Source organism: Athene cunicularia, assembly GCF_003259725.1.
Source record: "Athene cunicularia isolate RWA chromosome 1 unlocalized genomic scaffold, athCun1 chr1_part2, whole genome shotgun sequence".
Classification (NCBI taxonomy): domain Eukaryota; kingdom Metazoa; phylum Chordata; class Aves; order Strigiformes; family Strigidae; genus Athene; species Athene cunicularia.
This window is the reverse complement of record NW_020799092.1, coordinates 41,453,964-41,470,934: the sequence shown is the minus strand read 5'-3', so window position 1 is coordinate 41,470,934 and position 16,971 is coordinate 41,453,964. Positions and strand designations below refer to the sequence as shown.

General features: G+C 45.4%; 1 protein-coding gene across 1 annotated transcript in view; it reads right to left on the bottom strand.

Annotated features, from left to right (window-relative positions):
* Nucleotides 1-7,549, bottom strand: part of KRR1 (KRR1, small subunit processome component homolog) — a 13,371-nt gene extending 5,822 nt beyond the window's left edge. Inside the window, exons 1-3 of the mRNA XM_026864995.1 lie at nt 7,414-7,549; nt 4,788-4,843; nt 106-291 (exon numbers count right to left, since the gene is read on the bottom strand). Of these exons, the coding sequence (XP_026720796.1) occupies nt 106-291; nt 4,788-4,843; nt 7,414-7,549 (378 nt within the window). The remainder of the gene's footprint in view (nt 1-105; nt 292-4,787; nt 4,844-7,413) is intronic.
* Nucleotides 7,550-16,971: the final 9,422 nt, after the last annotated feature.

Genomic DNA, 16,971 nt, shown 5'->3' with positions numbered 1-16,971 from the left:
GGGGCTGAGCGCGGCGGGGCGGGGCGGGCGGTCTGAGCCGTGGCTGCTCGGGCACTGAGAGCGGCTTTAGTGCTTGTACTCACAAAACAGTGCGCCTTCTCCTACCGAGTTGTCCATCCCCGGGGATTCAAAAGCGGAAATAAAGCCGGTGGCAACAGGCAGGAATGCCTGCTCTGCCTGGCAGCGGGGGGCAGCGCCGGCCTCCGCTGCGCGGGTGGCAGTGGATGGCGGTGGATGGCGGTCGGGCGTCAGATGCTGTGGGCTGCTGTCAGTCCTCGCTGCCTGTGAGCACTGGAAGTTCCCACAGCTCTCCGTCAGGGTTACTTTATCTCAAGGTGTGTTTGCACCTGGGCGACAGTGGCTCTGGTGAACACAGCACCGTCTCTCTCCAGCGGCAGGCTCTGCTTGGGCGCTGAAGCTGCTGGAGACCTCGCTCACTTCCCCAGGGTGGCTCCGCAGCCCTTTAGGGACTCTGTGCCATTGCAAGCACGGGCTCGAATTGAATGCCGCGGTTGAGGTGAGAGGAATATACCAACTGTCTTCTTTCTTTCATCTTCTTGCACATGAAACATCTTTTCCATCCACGTTCTTCAGCTTTGAATTTTCTATTGCTGGTATGCAATGTAAAGGAAAAACCAGCATCGTCAAAATGTACAGTGAAGTACGTTGGTAAATACTTGAAGTGCTTCAGTGCTCATAACTAAAGAGGATGGTGTTCCTGATGAGACCTAATTATTCAGCTGAATAACCCAGTCCAAGGTTCTCTGGGGGATGCTCTGCACCCCCCTTCCTCCTTTCTGTACGTGTAACAGCATTTTCTTCACTAAAAAGTCAAGAATGTGCCTACTTCACTCTCTTCTATGGGCATCGTGAAAAGTCAATGGAGTGAAAAACTGGAAGAGATGTTTAAGAGCAAGAACACCTGCACCTCTGAGGCAGGACGGTGTTGTCTTTGGCAGCTGTTCATTGGACCTGTTCATAAAAGCCTGTACTCTAGTGTGTTTAATTACCATCATGATGAGAAAGATATTGCTATCATCTGATCTACACATAAATAAAATATTAATTCAAAAACCAGTTTTGATCCACCCAAACTATTCTTTGAATCTGACTGCTGTCTTTCCTACCCTGCTCCATCTCCCACAATGAATAGGACACCAGGATCCCTTCCGCAGGCGAGTTTGCCATCGAGTTGATGCATCATTTTAGCCATCTTAATTTCTGTCTGTCCACATCCTTTGAACAGGGAGGCTGGCTGTGACAGCACTTGGGCCAGTAAAGGACAGAACGTCCCTTGACGGGGCTGCGAGAGGCTTGGCTCTGCTCCGAAACGGCACATCGAGTATTCACCTTCTGCTCTGAGGACAAAAGGGAAAAAAGCGGGAAGGGGAATCGGGGAGGCCCCGCAGCAGAGAGGGTGCTGGTGGATCGCTCCGGCCGTTTGGGGTGGTTGGTTATCCATCTCCGGTCCCGCTAGATGGCAGTGACCACCGCGCCGAGTGGAGCATCCCAAACGGAGCTGCAGTCCCCGCTGGGGTTTCTGCTTGAGGGAGGAGATGGGGAGAGATGGGAGCCATGGGCACCGTGCTCCCCTCTGCCCGCGCAGCCCTGCCGTGCGGGGAGAGGCCGGGGTGCTGCTCCTGCCTCGCCTGGCACCCGGCTGCGGATGCCGTAGGCGACTGACAGGAGGGTGCAGTGCCCCTGGGGCGAGCACAGGGAGGGAAATTTGCTTCTCTCAGCTCTTGGACACGAAGTCTTCTGGGTCGGTATCCCTCTGTGCTGCGCAGCCTTTGAGCACAGGATGGGGGTCCTGCCCGGGTGTAGGCACCCGGTGGATGCGACGGCAGGGCTGGGGGGGCTCGAGGAGGCGTTTCTTCTCGGGAAGGTAGCGCATGAAGTGCACGGTGCATGTCTTGCCTGAAAACTGGCCAAGTGTTGTGGTAGTGCAGCCAAGCAGGTTTGGGGAGAGTTTGAGGAAGGATAATTTGTTAAGTTCAGCACTTGTTTATAGCCTGACTCCTCCTATGAGTAGGATGCAACCCACCAAAAAATCACAGGAGTGGGCTGTGGGAGGGGTATGCTGGCAGCGTTCGGCAGTGGGAATCGGCATCCTGGCTGGGATGAGAGGGGAAGAAGTAGAGAGGCTGCAGACCATGGAGAGTCACGAGTTTGAAAACAAATTACAGGCTTCAGGAAGAGAGAAGAGGGACACCAAGGGAGAGGTGGGGTGGGGGGAGGTGGCACAGCCAAGGATCTTAGTGGTAGTGCTGACTATGAGCAGTTTTCAAGATCAGAGGAAAGGTCTCTGGTGAGATACACCACCTTTTTTGTCAACCTACAGACCTCTCAGGCCTGCTCTGGGTATACATCTCATGCTTCTGCAGAGGCAGTGACAGAGCACTCATGTGCCTGCTCCTTTTCTGCACTCCATCCCCTTCACCTGCTGCTGTTGCATGGAGGTCACGGAGCTCCCCAAGCCTCTGTGCTGGAGAAAGAAAGAGGTGCCCAGGGTAAGGGGCAAGGAACTGGCACCTTGTGGCATCCAGCTTCTCTGATTCAAAGGATGGATAACCCTCTCTGGTGCAGCACGACACTGAGGTGTACCTTTGCCCAGTTGAGACAGGTCCACTAAAAATAATGGGAAACAGAGGCAGACTTGGAAGCTGTGATTCAGGAAGGTCCCTCATATCCTCTCCTGTCTGATTCTTTGGAAGGAGACAGTATTTTTTCATCTTTTCTCTTACCTTGGGATCTGTGGTCTGGTCGGATATGAGAAAGCCACTTCCCTAATTCCTGGCCGGGACAGGATGCTCCCACAGACCCACTCTGCTCCTCCAGGCAGCCTTCTCATGCTCCAGATAACAACATGTTTATATCATTTTTATTAGTCACCGCTCAAATGCAATAACCAGCCACCGCTTGTCTGGCAGGGTGAGGACAGCTAGCTGGGGGAACAGTGGCTGCTGAGGGGACGGGGGACTGACAGCTGGTGCCTAGGTGACTCTGGCTGGGCTGTGCTTGTGACAGGGATGCTGTGGCCCCGCAGGAGCAGGGTTCCCCCCCATGCTGGTTTGGCATCTGAGCTCCCAGGCAGGAGGGGCAGTGTGAGTGCCAGTGTGGTGGTTGGGCACAGCTACTGCAGGGCCGGTGGGATGCAGTGCCGCTGCTATTCCCTGCCCTCAACCGCCCTGGCTCCTGGGGTCTGTGTGCCCTCCCAGCTCTGCCAGCACCAAGAGACGACGTGTTTTCTGCAAGCAGATTGCACTGGCAGTGTGTACTGTTGTCATTGTTGCAACAGCCCAGTATGGGACGGAGAGACCCAGGTGCAAAGGGCTCCTTTGAAGACCTTTGTCTGAATAATACAGACCCCAGCCTAGCAAGAACCCGTGCAAGAACCCTGCTGAACCCATCACTGGGCTTTGGGGGGAGCTGGGTCAGCTCTGTGTGTGTATATACGTGCAAGCATTTTTTCCTGTTAAAACAAAGTGAAGGAATGAAACAACACAACTGCACAGGCTTCCTTACATGCATTTCAGACTATATGATAAAAAGGGCAGAGCACTGCTGTTAGAAAGAAGGTGCCTCTTTATTATGCAGCAAAGTAATTATTTCCCAGTCAGTAGATAGGATTCCAGCCACTTGGCACCTTCTTGCATGCCGTTTTCCAATCCAAAAGAGCAACTTGGGATTTTGTGATAATTCAGGCAATCAGATGAGCTCATGCATATGGCATTCATTCACTAGAAACACCACACAGATCCCATTCAGCCTCAGCACTCTTAAATCCATGTGACACTTTTATCTATTTATAAACTTTTAACAGCAGGTTATGATTGTTATGCAAGCCATTTTCCAGGGATTAATAAGCAGCTTGTTTGGATGGCATCAGTAAGGTCCATTAACTGCTTTGGGACAGTCATAAATCTGTAGTAAATGCTCAGCATCTGGATCATTTCTACATAATTAAATAATCAATATCTGGAGAATTGTATTTTAAATTTATCTTGGCTTAGAGTGTTCTTAATTCTTTTAGTTTACAAGAGGTCAGGAAACAGGCACACAGGCAAGTGAGAGCTTCTGGTGTGACTGGCTCTTTTCAGCTATTTCATACAAAACCTCTCAAATGAGCAAAATATAGTTCAAACTATCCTCCAAAATCTATTAATTGGACTGAATGGAGAAAAAATAACCACAAATGTGTCGTCCTTTTTCTGTTAATATAGAGTTCTTCCATTATCTGAATAAAATTATGTCTTTGAGTGACCCAGCACTGGGAGGTAGCCTAGCAGAATTGAAATAATAAAACAGAAGCTATCCCTGCCCAGCCATCTCCAGAAAAGTCCCTTTTGATTCATTCCCCATCTGGCTAACATGGCCTCTGTGCCCTCAGGCGGATGGAGTTGTGGTCTTCTTTTTTCTTTCCCCTCTCCTCCTCCTTCTCTCTCTCTCTCTGGGCAGTGGTGTAAGTCACTTCTCTGGTTTTGTTTTGTTCTCATCTTTGCTGTCAAGTCCAGTGATCTGCAGAGGTGCTGATAAATGAAAGTAATGGTGCCCATCAGAAAGCTTGTCAGTCAAGAACCGCACCGCAGTGGTGCTGCTGCCTTCTCCGTGGAGAGCTAGGGAATTCCCAAGCAGGCAGAATTCATCATAGGTTAGAAAAGGTAAGTGGAAGTCAAAACCATGAATTTCAAAAGAAAGAAAGAGACTTACTGTATTGTCACAGGATCATAGGCTTACATCTATGCTTTTGAGCTATCTTTTCACCAGATAACAAATCTGCGTCTTACCACAAGGACATGATGAATAAATAAGAACTTGCCTTCACTGTTAGTGGGGTTAAAACCTAGGAAAAAAGCGAACACACAGTCAGATATTTATTCATACTTTGAGGCTGGAAAGACAGGAGGAAGATTTTGCAAGAAATAAAGAGGAATGTCACTGACCCAATAGCAAAGTTTTCAAATGTAGCTACCATGAAGACACTTGTGAAGTTAGACATGAAAAAATAAAGAAGAGGGTACAGTGGCCATCATAAATTCAGCTCAGCTAAGGGATACTGAGTTTGTGAGAGCAAAGACTTCCTCTTGAAAGAGAGCAGAGAGGAGAGCACGTGATGAACCCTAAGAGGAACAGGGAGCTGGAAAATGAGAGGACTGCAAACCATAAAAGTGTCTGAAAGGTCTAGCTAGAAAAGCAAAGCAAAGATAATGTTTGGCACAAGGATGAACACAGGATAAGAAGGAGGAACCAATGGGTAAGAAAGATGATAGCTTTGTCTGGGGAGAGACTTGCTTGCAATAAAATTTCTGTCAATTTGAGACAAGAGAGGAACAAGAGACAAACTGGGAAAGGAATTTAGTATTGTTATGAAATCAAAGAAGCATGTTTAGATCAAAGGGTCTTTGGAGCTGGGCACGTGCCTAATCATGTATTCATACAGTGACTGACAGAGTGAGGCTTTTGTCTTGACTTGAGCCTCTGGGAGTTGTCAGAAAGCAAACACCACACCATCGCAAGCTGCACCAGGCCCTCCAAGTTAGACTGAAGGCGAGTGCTGGTCAGGGGTAGGTGTATCGGAAGCTGGTGAGGAGGAAGGCAGGGGGCTGAGGAAGGAAGTGGGAGGAAATGCCTAAATCAGAATATTGGTCCAAAGCCTCAGGAGGAAGAGAGTCAAGCAGGGTATTAGAAAGTGATCACTCCTGTCTGCTTTAGAAAGTCTCCCACATAGTGTGGAGAGCAATCACACGTTCCCAAAGGCCCAGCAGGGACAGCTAATGGAGATTTCTCCAGCTGTCTCAGTACCCATCCTATTTAGGTAATGCTTAACAGGCTGTGCCTGCCAGGGCAGAGCTGGTCTGATGGCTCTCGGCTCCCCCAAGGAGGAGGTGTCCTTTCACCCGTGGATAGCTGTTGCAGGAGAGCACCATGTGAGGACCGGGCGCCCACAGGCTCAGGTCTGCGGCAGCACCACAGGGTCCCCTCTGCCACTGCCTCTCCCAGCCCGTCTGCTGTGGGTACCTGGGGAACCGCAGGGAAAGGAGCTGCTGCTTTCCAAATCAGGTCAGGAGAAGTGTCCCCACGCCCCCATCCCCACTGACACAGCCCCATGCCAGGGCTCTGCCAGAGCAGCAGAAGGGGATCTGCTGTGCTGCTCCCTGTAAACTTGCAAAGAGCAGACCCTTTCTCAAAGGTGTATGGCACCACGGGGCTGTGGACTGAAGCTGGAACTTCTGAAAAAAAGGCTTTTAAAATAATTTTAAAGTCATGCCAGGGCAACTGGAGTTTGAGCACGGCTTTTCTTTAGGAATTCATAACAATGCTCGTGTGCGTTATTCTGAAACACACAGATAAAACACTCCCTCGGTCTATTTTTCTCTTGTACTAGAATCCGGATATTATTATGCAGATTTTCACTATAGCAATATTACAGCAGAATAAATAGCTCTGCTATACACGAAGGGGAATCCTATTACATCTTCAGTAACTCTCAGTAAGCATCATCGCTATTATACCAATTGAAGAGACAGAAAACAATTTTTAATTAAAAATATTTATAGCAGGCATAATACCAACTGCCAGTTTCACTATCCAGTGAATGCATTTTGCAGCTGGTACTAATTCTCTCTTATTTCCACGAGGTTAGCTAATATCAGCTGTTCATTAAGCAGAGGACATTTCAGGAGTATCCATATTATATGCTGTAACTAACAGAATTTCTTCCTTTGACAGATTTTAGGAAATCAAGATTGCTTTGCTGTGTTATTCTGGGGCTTCATAATAGAGAGGTCATTTCCCAGTGATCTGAGTGGGCTGCATCATCAGTTTTATTCAGATCAATCCTACAAACTGCTTTCCAGCAGATAAGAACATTTTAATTAGCAATATCTTTTGTCTTCTATCTGCAGTGGAGAAGGGGGTGGGAAATTGATTTCAGCACGCCCTTTATTTTACTGGGAGAGCAGCACAATCAGAAGGTGTCAGCAGAACCACAGGCAAATTAATTTCGATATACAGAGCTCCGCACAGCCAACTGCACGACTGCTCCTCACACTGAGTCTGGCCGAGCTGTGCAGGTGACCTCATGGCTGCTGACGGTACCAGGTGCTCCAGGGGCAAAGTCTGATAAGTCTTGGGTGAAGGGCACAATAGCAATTGGCTGGCTCACCCCGAAACACTCTCGCACTTTCTGTGCCAGAGAGCACATAAGACCTCAGTTCTTGTTCTGGTTAGATGTATATATCAGTACATGTGCTTATGTGTAGCTGTAGGTGATGGCCAGCTGCCCCTAGGAGTAGTAAGAACAGATATAAGCCTGTAGTTCTGCTGCAGTCATAACTCAGGCTCAGAGGAAACTAGCAGTCAGGGAATGGGATGCCGAGGAGCCCTATTCCCACATATCTCCCTTCCTCCTACCTCTCTGTGCCAGAGAATGCATGTCTGAAATCTGCAGCTGAAACGGTGTCTCCACCAGCTTTGTGCCGGTGGGAAGCACTATCCCCCTAAATGCGGGGAATTCAGCAGAGTCCATTTGTCCTTCGTTCACATTCATGTGGCTCAGAGGGGACTTGGAACGCTGAAGGCTCCAGCCCATAAAATCTAATACAAAACTTCTTGTTCACTGTATTCACCCCAGGATAGCCAACAAGTCAGCCAGCAAGGAAATCCCCCAGTGATTTATCAGAGTAGCAGCTGGGAACTGACAAACCAAGCAGCTCATCATAACCTGGCTTGTGACTTGCTAAATCCCATATGGTTCTTGTTTTTCACTTTAAAATATTAGCAGTGGGTTTCAAAACCTTAAATTTAGCAAGCTGTGTTTCATAATTGTGAAGATCAAACCCCAGTTGAATCTGTGAAGTCATTTACTACATGCTTATCCTTCCACCCACAATAGATTTTACAGCCATTTCCCCTGGCCCTGATTCCCAGTGGCAGCAGAGGAGCCCAGGGGACCCAGATGGAAAGGCAAGTGATGTGAAATGGTGGAGGGGGCCATCCGTGAGGGCAGCAGAGACTGTCCCAGGAGGTGATTCAGAACAAGAGTTTAATAAGGGAGGTGCTCTGAGTCGCTCCTGCGGGAGCTTGCCTTCTTCCACTGCCTGCAGACTGACCTGTGAAGAGCAGCTGCTGTTGCTTAATTAGCCTTTGTGAATATTCTGCTTTAATCCATCTTTAAAGCTTGCGAAAGCCTAGCATGTCCGTGTGCTGATCTTGCTCTAGGCAAGCATTGTACCAGTCATCAACAGCCTCAAGAAGTGAGATCCACCAGCTCCATATGGGAATGTCCAAGCTGTTACATCCATTTTCTTTTACCTACAGGAAAATCAGTTTTTCAGTCATCCAAGGACTGAACCTGTGCCTACACAGATGGGAATAAAGGCTTCCAGAGCACTTTGGGCTGAGCATATGGATACAGTCACCACAGCTGTCCCAGATCTGATTTTCTGCGTAGTTGTGATATCCTAGGCTAGCTCCGATTTCAGCTGTTCCCCTCAGTAATTTGTGGAGGTGAGCACTGTGCATTTGAGCAAGCTGTTGTTTATTTCCTAATGGTAGCAAGCAAAGTTTCACTGAAAAGGCAGTCTCCAAACAAGTGGAACAGAAGAGAGTGAAGCATTCCTTCTCCTGCTACTCATCTTTTTGGTCAGCTGTTCATGAAATGGCATATGGAAAAGCAAATCCTTATTTCCCCCAAATGTTTTGTCTGGGTTTAAGTGGAGTTCATAGGTTAAATAATGGTGAGTTTGCACCAGCCCTGGCAAAGGGGAGCTAGACAGTGTAGTCTACAGTGAGCTTGAGGACCTGGGTATCCATTACCAGATCTGGTACTAAGATTGACCAACCAATTTCCCTGTCTGAACTGTAAAATTTTAAGGTCAGGAACTTTCTGTAAGTATGTGTTTGTACAGGAGGGCAATTTGAGATGATCTTGTGCAAGGTACAGCTGCAACGCAGACTGCTGGCTGCTGAACACTGAATTTGTTGTAAAGTTGTATCTGATGCAGAAGGAAATACAACAGAGCTGGTGGGTGGCAAAGTAACTGTTGAAATAACCATTTCAAATAAAATGTCACAAACTGAAGTTTGATTGATAGAAGTTCATTTTTGCATGCCACCAGTCAGAAGAGCCCATCTGTTCTCCAAGCATTGCACATTGTTAAGCAAACCACTTGCAGCTTGGCAGATCAGAACATTAGAAGAAAAAAAAAAAAAAAGCCAACCATAGCTGACCATGAATACAAGATGAGTCATTGAAGTTTACCCAAAAGCAACATAAAAATGGTGGTTCTTGCCAGGAAGTTATGCCAGGGTATTCTCACGGGCTTGGCTTGCCAGGGCAGGCAGGCAGAGAGAGAAAGTGGCGGGGAATAGGGGTGCATTCTTCTGCCACCGAGGCTGGCGAGGGCCGCTTGGCTGCACGCTGTGGGGAGAATGTGTGTGTTTGTCTTTGCAGACAAGGGGCACCATTATCACATATCTCAGCAGGGTTGTAGATGTCAACCAATAATTGGTTTTATGTAGAATATGATGTCCAAATGGTGAATGAAGCATTTTGGGTGTCCTGGAAAGGTTTTATATACAAACCAGCTGGAATCCCATTGACAGGAACAGCCTCTTCCTTTCCCTCGCCCCCCCTCCCCATTACTTTCAGTCAGACAGAGCTGGAAATGACTGAGAGGAGCTCCAAGAAGCCTGTGCCTTTGAGCAGTAAAGTCTACTGGTGCTAAACATCTCTCACTTGTTCATTAAGGGAGACCCGGGCAAGCATTTAATTGTTGAGATGAGTATTTAATACATGAATGGGAAGCAAGAAAACATATTTGTGGCCATTTCAAAAGGCTGTCATACAAGGAGACTCCAAGTCTGAGCAAGTTGGAAGAGCTGCAGGGTGCTTTGGAAATCGCTCAAATGAACTCACACTTGCAAAGCCCAAAGTTGCTGTTGCAGCTTCCAAAGAAAAGTGAGAAGTAGAGTGAGCGGCCAGGCGTGGGGCAGTCAGCAGGTGCCGGGCTCCAGCCTTCCTTTAGCACAACCGCTAGGTTATAGGGAAGGGGAGTCCTTACACGGCTTCCCGTGCAGAGCATCACAGCTGCACCCACCCCAAAATAATACGATGATAGTCCCATCACTCCATAATGGCATGAGTGATGTGCTAGGATTTTCCAGAAACAGAAAATGACAGCTCGTCCTGATAGCTGTAGTACAGGTCATGGCAAATGCTAGACAGATGCATCTTCTTTACTGTGGGAATCTACCATTTGTTCAAGGAAAATTATTAAATGTAAATATATTCAGAACAAGAACTGAAAATGAGTGAGGATCTCAAATAGCTGGAGATAGAAGAATGTTTCAAATGAGACAAAAACGGGCAGAAACTTACATTAAAGTGCTTTTTCTCTGCTTTTGGAAAATGCAGGATGCTGGATCCTGTAACAGGTACAGAGTATATCTTGTGCTCCCCAAGTGTCCCAAAAGAGCTGGCTGAGAAGGGAATGATTTTTTGATGGCTTTGTAAGTATCAGAACATTTAAACTCTGTAAGTACAGAAAATTTACAGCAAGATCATGATGAACTAATTGAACAGGACAAGTAGGAGGTCACTGGTTGAAAGCTATATAGCCTGGCTGGCTGATTTCCACCCTAGGTGAAACCGTGGAGATCAAAGCCATTGATGTGAGATACAGTGACTAAAAAGGTGTACATTTAGTCACTGGCACCAGTGGTTTATAAGAGCAAACTAGCATTATTTACCATGTCTTTCACCTTTCCAGTTTTCAAGTTTGGCTAATAAAAAGCAATTAATGGACGCACAACAGACTTCTAACCCATACACATTGTAACAGGCGAGCTGGATGTTATCTCACGAAAACCCCACCAACATCAAATAAACTCCCCACAACATAATACAGGACACAGCCAGTGGGTTAAGACTCCCCTGATTAACAGTGAGGAACTGTCATGAAATCAAAGGCCAGATTTTGGATTCAATCAGTGTAGGACCACGGCAGTGGGTTTTTTGAGCACCTAAATGCAATTACAAGAACACTGCAAAGCCTATGTGTGGAGGATGCCCCCCTTGCAAAGGAAGCACGCAATGATGTGGCAGTCACGCAGAGGGAGCTGGGGCACTTGCTCAGCTCAAGTCACCTAAACAAGAAGTATTTTAACACAAGGCAATGCAAAACCACACATCTAGGAAGGAGGAGTGCTGGCTCGATCCGCACAGTGGGAAACAGGACCCTGGAAAGAAATGACTCTGTGTAGTGTTTAGGAAATAAAAGAGAATAAAGAGTACAGCTGAAGTGCTCAGAACAAAAAAAAAAAAAAAGGATATATGACACCAGGAAAAAAAAAAAAAAAGTATATAGCTATATGGACAAGAGTGAGCAGTACACTGACACAAATGCTTATACACAACAGTGGTGAGGTGATCTTGGAAACCTGTGTCAAATTAGCAACTATGTTTCTTACAGAATAAAATTAACTTGCAGAAGACACCCACCAAATAATTGGAACACAGAAAAATTGCCAAAACCTCTGAGGAAAATGTAATTTACTTGTCAAAATCTGTAGAGAATGCTTCTATAGCATTAGATATCCCAAATATCTACTCTTAAGGAGGTATTAATTCAGATAAAGGAATCAGTGATAATATTCAAATTATCAATAGATAATATCAGTTTTAGGTAGCAGTTTTTACACAAATACGTTTTTCAAAAAGATGGTTATCAGAGGGTTGAAATATAAATAGTTTCTCCAATTCTTGATGGCATCTGCTGAAGTTTTGGTGCCTTTCTGGGTGATAAGCTTTAGTCTAACACAAGATATTTAGTTCAATATATGGACACTCAAACAAAATTTAATGATCGGTTCCTTGCAGGTGATTGTGATACATTTAAAAGTCCTTTCTTGCCTTCAGATCTGTGACCCTCCCAGTTCCCTTCCCATATTGCTCTGCCCTTTAAGGTTTACACCGTGGAAACCACATAGAATAGAAAATATCCTTGTAAAACACTGTGGTTAAGCAGTATTTCTTAATTAGGATTTGAGATTGTTTTCAAATCAGGAGAGAGGAAACAAAGGGAGTCATCAAGAAAGACAAGACATACCAATAGCAATCGCAAGCGCTGGGATTATTAGGGCCATGGACACCCGGCAAGCTCACCAGCAGCAACTGACACTGCCAATCTCATGGGTCAGATGACCCCGTTTCAGCATGTGCTGGACTGGGACATCCTGCCTAAGTGGTCTCAAAGCCTTTTACTGTAGGTTTGGGCTGTGTGCTGATTCTGTTATCGGGTTTAAGAGCAGGAACTGTGGTCCTGCCAAAATTAGATAAAGGCTAAAAAAAAGAAAAGGGCACCAGCAGACACTGCTATCAAACAGAGTGCTTGCTTGTGCTCTGACACTGTTGGAAATCATCAGCAAATTAGGTATAAAAGGAACAGGCAGGCAGCATGTTCCCAGCTGAACTGCTATAAATGTCACAGCATTTGTATTGACACCACAGGCTGCTTCATCACCAAAAAATAAAAAAAAAAAAAAAAGGAAGATAATATTCGAAGAGGATTGTTTTTCAAATGAGAAAAGACAAACATACTTAGCAAGATCTACCCTATCTACCCTACAGGAATCTAATAATTAGACTATAATTGGATGATGATCAAAATATGATTGGAGCTAAATGGCTAAATAGTAACTCTACATCACTAATAAAAATACTTAAAACATATAAAATGTCTTATACCAAAGAGTAAATGGGAAGAAGATAAAGATGTGAAAGAGTTTGAACTGTTTATTTCGATGAGACAATCCTTAGAATTGAATGAAGGATGGGCAAAAAAAAAAGCTGTAGCACAGGGAAACATACTGTGTTGCTGTAGGGTTGATGCTCTTCTATGATCTTAAGGATCTCCTTATTCACTGCTAGCAAAAAAAGCAACACTTCCCATTCGGTCACAAAACCCAGCAGTTTCTCTCTTGCTGCTTCCTCAGTATCCAGAAGAGCAGTTCACTAGAAACTGTAAGTGATGGCTATTTCAGCTCATCAGTTTTAAAGGGAAAATTGAGTTTTAGAAGTTCTTCTTCAGTAGCTTGGTTGAAACATGGCTTTCTACAGACAGCCTTATCCAAAGTATTCACAAATACCTGCTGCTTCCCAAACCTAGGCAAAATTCTCCTGGTTTCAGATGTGATCAATTCAACAGTTGAGACGGGTTTGCAAAGCTCTCAGTGCCCTAGGTGAAACTACAGGAGAGCATTGTGTTTCAGGGCAGAGACTGGGTGATGCACAGAGACTCAGGAGTCATTGTGACTGCAAAATCAGAGGGATAAACACCATGGGAAATACTGGCAGCTAAGGTGAAATGGTGTCCTTGAGAACCAGCAGTATTCTGCGATCTCTGCAAAAATTCTTCAGAGTACTTCGACGTCTCTTGATCTTTTGGTGAATGAAGAAGCAGGATGAGGCTGGTTTCTGCATAGAGCAATGCAAGTCAGAAGAGGGACCCCAAGCTGCTGAAGGCATTTTATGAAATCTCAGCAAGGCAACATCTGCCCATCCAACAAAGCTCTGCATGGTTAAAGCCTCCTTACGTTGTTCTGAATACTGCAGTGCATCATTTATTCCTTCTCACCCAGGAGGAAACTTCTCTCTTTATAATTTATGAGACTGTGTTCGGTAACAAGCAGGCTGTGACATCTCTATGGGAAATTAGGAACTTTAGAGCAGATACCACCTCATGAATAATTCCTGTAGCACACAAGAAGGAGCAGCAAGGACATTTTATGTACCGCTTCAATCATCCCTTCCAGAGCTCTTATCTCTGCTTTAGAGAAGTAAAGTCATGGCATACATTGAAATGGGACAATATTTTTGTGCAGGAACATTTTTATACCAGATCCATAAGTGAGGAGAGAGTGTGACTGTGCCTGCCCACTCCTACAGCAAGGACATTTCTGCTCATGAGCCCAGTTTGGCTGCCCTGCCTAGCCAGTGGGTCCTGCTTCAGATTTGGTCTTCAGATTTATTCCACTTTCATCAGAGAGCTCAAGGCAATTCTTTTATCCTCAAAGATTCTGTCTAGCCAGATCCATGACTTCTAGCTGTGGAAGACAGTGAGAGGCATCTTCAGAGGGCAGGGCATATGAGTAGACTCATTTCAACCAAAGTGGTTATAATCAGTGGCTTTAATTGCAATATAAATTAGCAGCAAGACACTTTCCTTTAACTAAGTGATTTGAATCTTGTTCTGCATTTCTTCTCTTTGAGGTAGACCTCACTGATTACTAGACACAAAGAGCTGTGGATTTGGAGTTGTATATGGTCTTTGCACCAAATTTGGCATTTTTTTTTGCTATCCAGGACACATGGCGAGCATATTTCACAGAATCACAGAATCATCTAGGTTGGAAAGGACCTTGAAGATCATCTAAGTCCAACTGTTAACCTAGCACTAACAGTTCCCAACTACACCATATCCTTAAGCGCTGCATTGACCTGACTCTTATGCACCTCCAGGGATGGGGACTCCACCACCTCCCTGGGCAGCCCATTCCAACGCCGAACAACCCCTTCTGGAAGGAAATGCTTCCCGACATCTAGTCTAAACTTTCCCTGGCACAACTTGAGGCCATTCCCTCTTGTCCTATCGCTTGTTACTTGGTTAAGGAGACTCATCCCCAGCTCTCTGCAACCTCCTTTCAGGTAGCTGTAGAGGGCGATGAGGTCTCCCCTCAGCCTCCTCTTCTCCAGACTAAACACCCCCAGTTCCCTCAGCTGCTCCCCGTACGACCTGTGCTCCAGACCCTGCACCAGCTCCGTTGCCCTTCTCTGGACACGCTCGAGTCATTCAATGTCCTTTTTGTAGTGAGGGGCCCAAAACTGAACACAGGAATCGAGGGGCGGCCTCACCAGTGCCGAGTACAGGGGTCAGATCCCTTCCCTGTCCCTGCTGGCCACGCTATTGCTGACACAAGCCAGGATGCCATTGGCCTTCTTGGCCACCTGGGCACACTGCTGGCTCCTGTTCAGCATATTTAAGCCATTACACAACTTAACATACCCTGCTTAGGTTCTTCATTTTATATATCAGGGAACTGCAAATGAAAACTAGAAGAGGCAACTGGTTTATGCATCCTGCTGTTTCTGGATGGAAAGTGGCATTTAATAAAAGTGTGGGAATCTGAAAGTATGGTAAATTTTTTTCATATGTATCATTTACTATTCTCAAATTACATTTTGCACTGGAAACGAATGGCTTGACTACTGGAAGCCTTATCCATAGTAAAGGATTTTAAACAACTAAAGCAAAGCAGATATTCCTTCTGTACCTGGAGAAGAGGCTGCTGCTGTCAAAAGCTGGTACATCTTTTCAGTAAAACCCTGGTTCAAGGTGGTCAGCTATGACTCTCCTTATTCTAGACCTCCAACTGTCTTAAGGTCTTTGAGAGCAAACAAGTATTGTTTGAATATTATCTATCAGTGTTTATTGAGTTTATACTATTTTAATACCCTATGGTAATCTTAAAATAGACCATCATGGTTGTGAATTAAATTTCAAATCTGTACTTATTTTAAGAAAAAGTGAAGTTAAAAATAATATTGAGTTTGTTAATATGTAAACTGAAAGTTATATTTAATAATACCTGGCAAGCATCATGCCATATTTGTTTGACTCATAAATCAGATTTAATTTTACTTATTATCCCTCCGTGGTAGGCATTACAGTGCTGTGTACCTCCACTGCATCTACCTGAGGCCATGTAATGAAATTCATAACCCAGAATGCTCTGGGAATGCAGGAGGACAGGGCTTAGCTAGGAGAACAGGGTTGAATCCACAGTTACAGTAACAGCAGGGACCACATGCAGGATGCTGAATGCGTAGGACGTGGGTATTTATCATGTTGTAGGGGGCAACAGCTTTCCCAGCTGTTCCACCTTTGGAGCCGGTCACTTCTGTAGGTGGAGTGAGGCGCTTCAGGGCAGTGAACACCCCTTCCTGCAAGGCACTAGGGCACTTCAGAGGATATTTGCTGCATCCGAGGCCACCACTACCCACTGAGAAGCCTGATGGCCTTGGATTTCTCTGAATTACTGTGCCAGAAGATATCAATTCATATGTTTATGAAATCCAGGGCAGGCTTGCAGCTTTAGTACTGAGAAATCATATTATATTGTCATATTACCCTTTTGGTCTTGACATTTACAGTCCCCTTTCACCAGGACTTTAGGTTATAACTGTGCTGTAGCTGCATAAGGGATTGTGTAAGCACAGTGCCATAACAGCATTTTATTTTGACAGTCATTTACTCTCAGCTGTAACCACAGCTACAAGCAGGAGTTAGACCTACACACTATGGAAGAGGATGTTTTTCTGACAGGGAGCCTCTGGGAAAACACTTGAAATGAGCCTCCACAATTTGTACATATGTTTAATATAATCTTTAATTTCTGCTTCAAAAGCAATGGCAGCAGACGTAATTTTCTTCTTTGTAGGCTTCAAATCCAAATACAAGGGTGAAATAACAACACATGAAGAGATAAAAAACACATCTAGGACAGTTTATATGCAATGCTGCTCTATTGTGAAAGTATTTTAGGTGTCCCTTCTCCTAAAGCTGTCAGTTAACTTTACAGCCACATGCACTTAACCTTCCCTCGAACATCAACTTCAAAGCCTCAGTGCTTTGTGGGCACCATTGGTCTTTCAGATACAAAAAAATACTGCTTTTTGCTAGAAGATATGCTTTGTTCCTTTTGCTGGGTAAGCAGAATGTCCTGGCAGCCTCAGCACTTCATCATTAACTGCAGAACATATTTCACACCCAGCCTGGGAGAGAAGTGGAGCAAAAAGAAAAATGGTTTTGCCTCCCTGCCCCTGACCCCATGCCACCAGGTTATTTTTCACAAGAGCACTAGGACATTCATGAGCATAAATCAGTATCATTCAAAAACCAAATGTCAAAG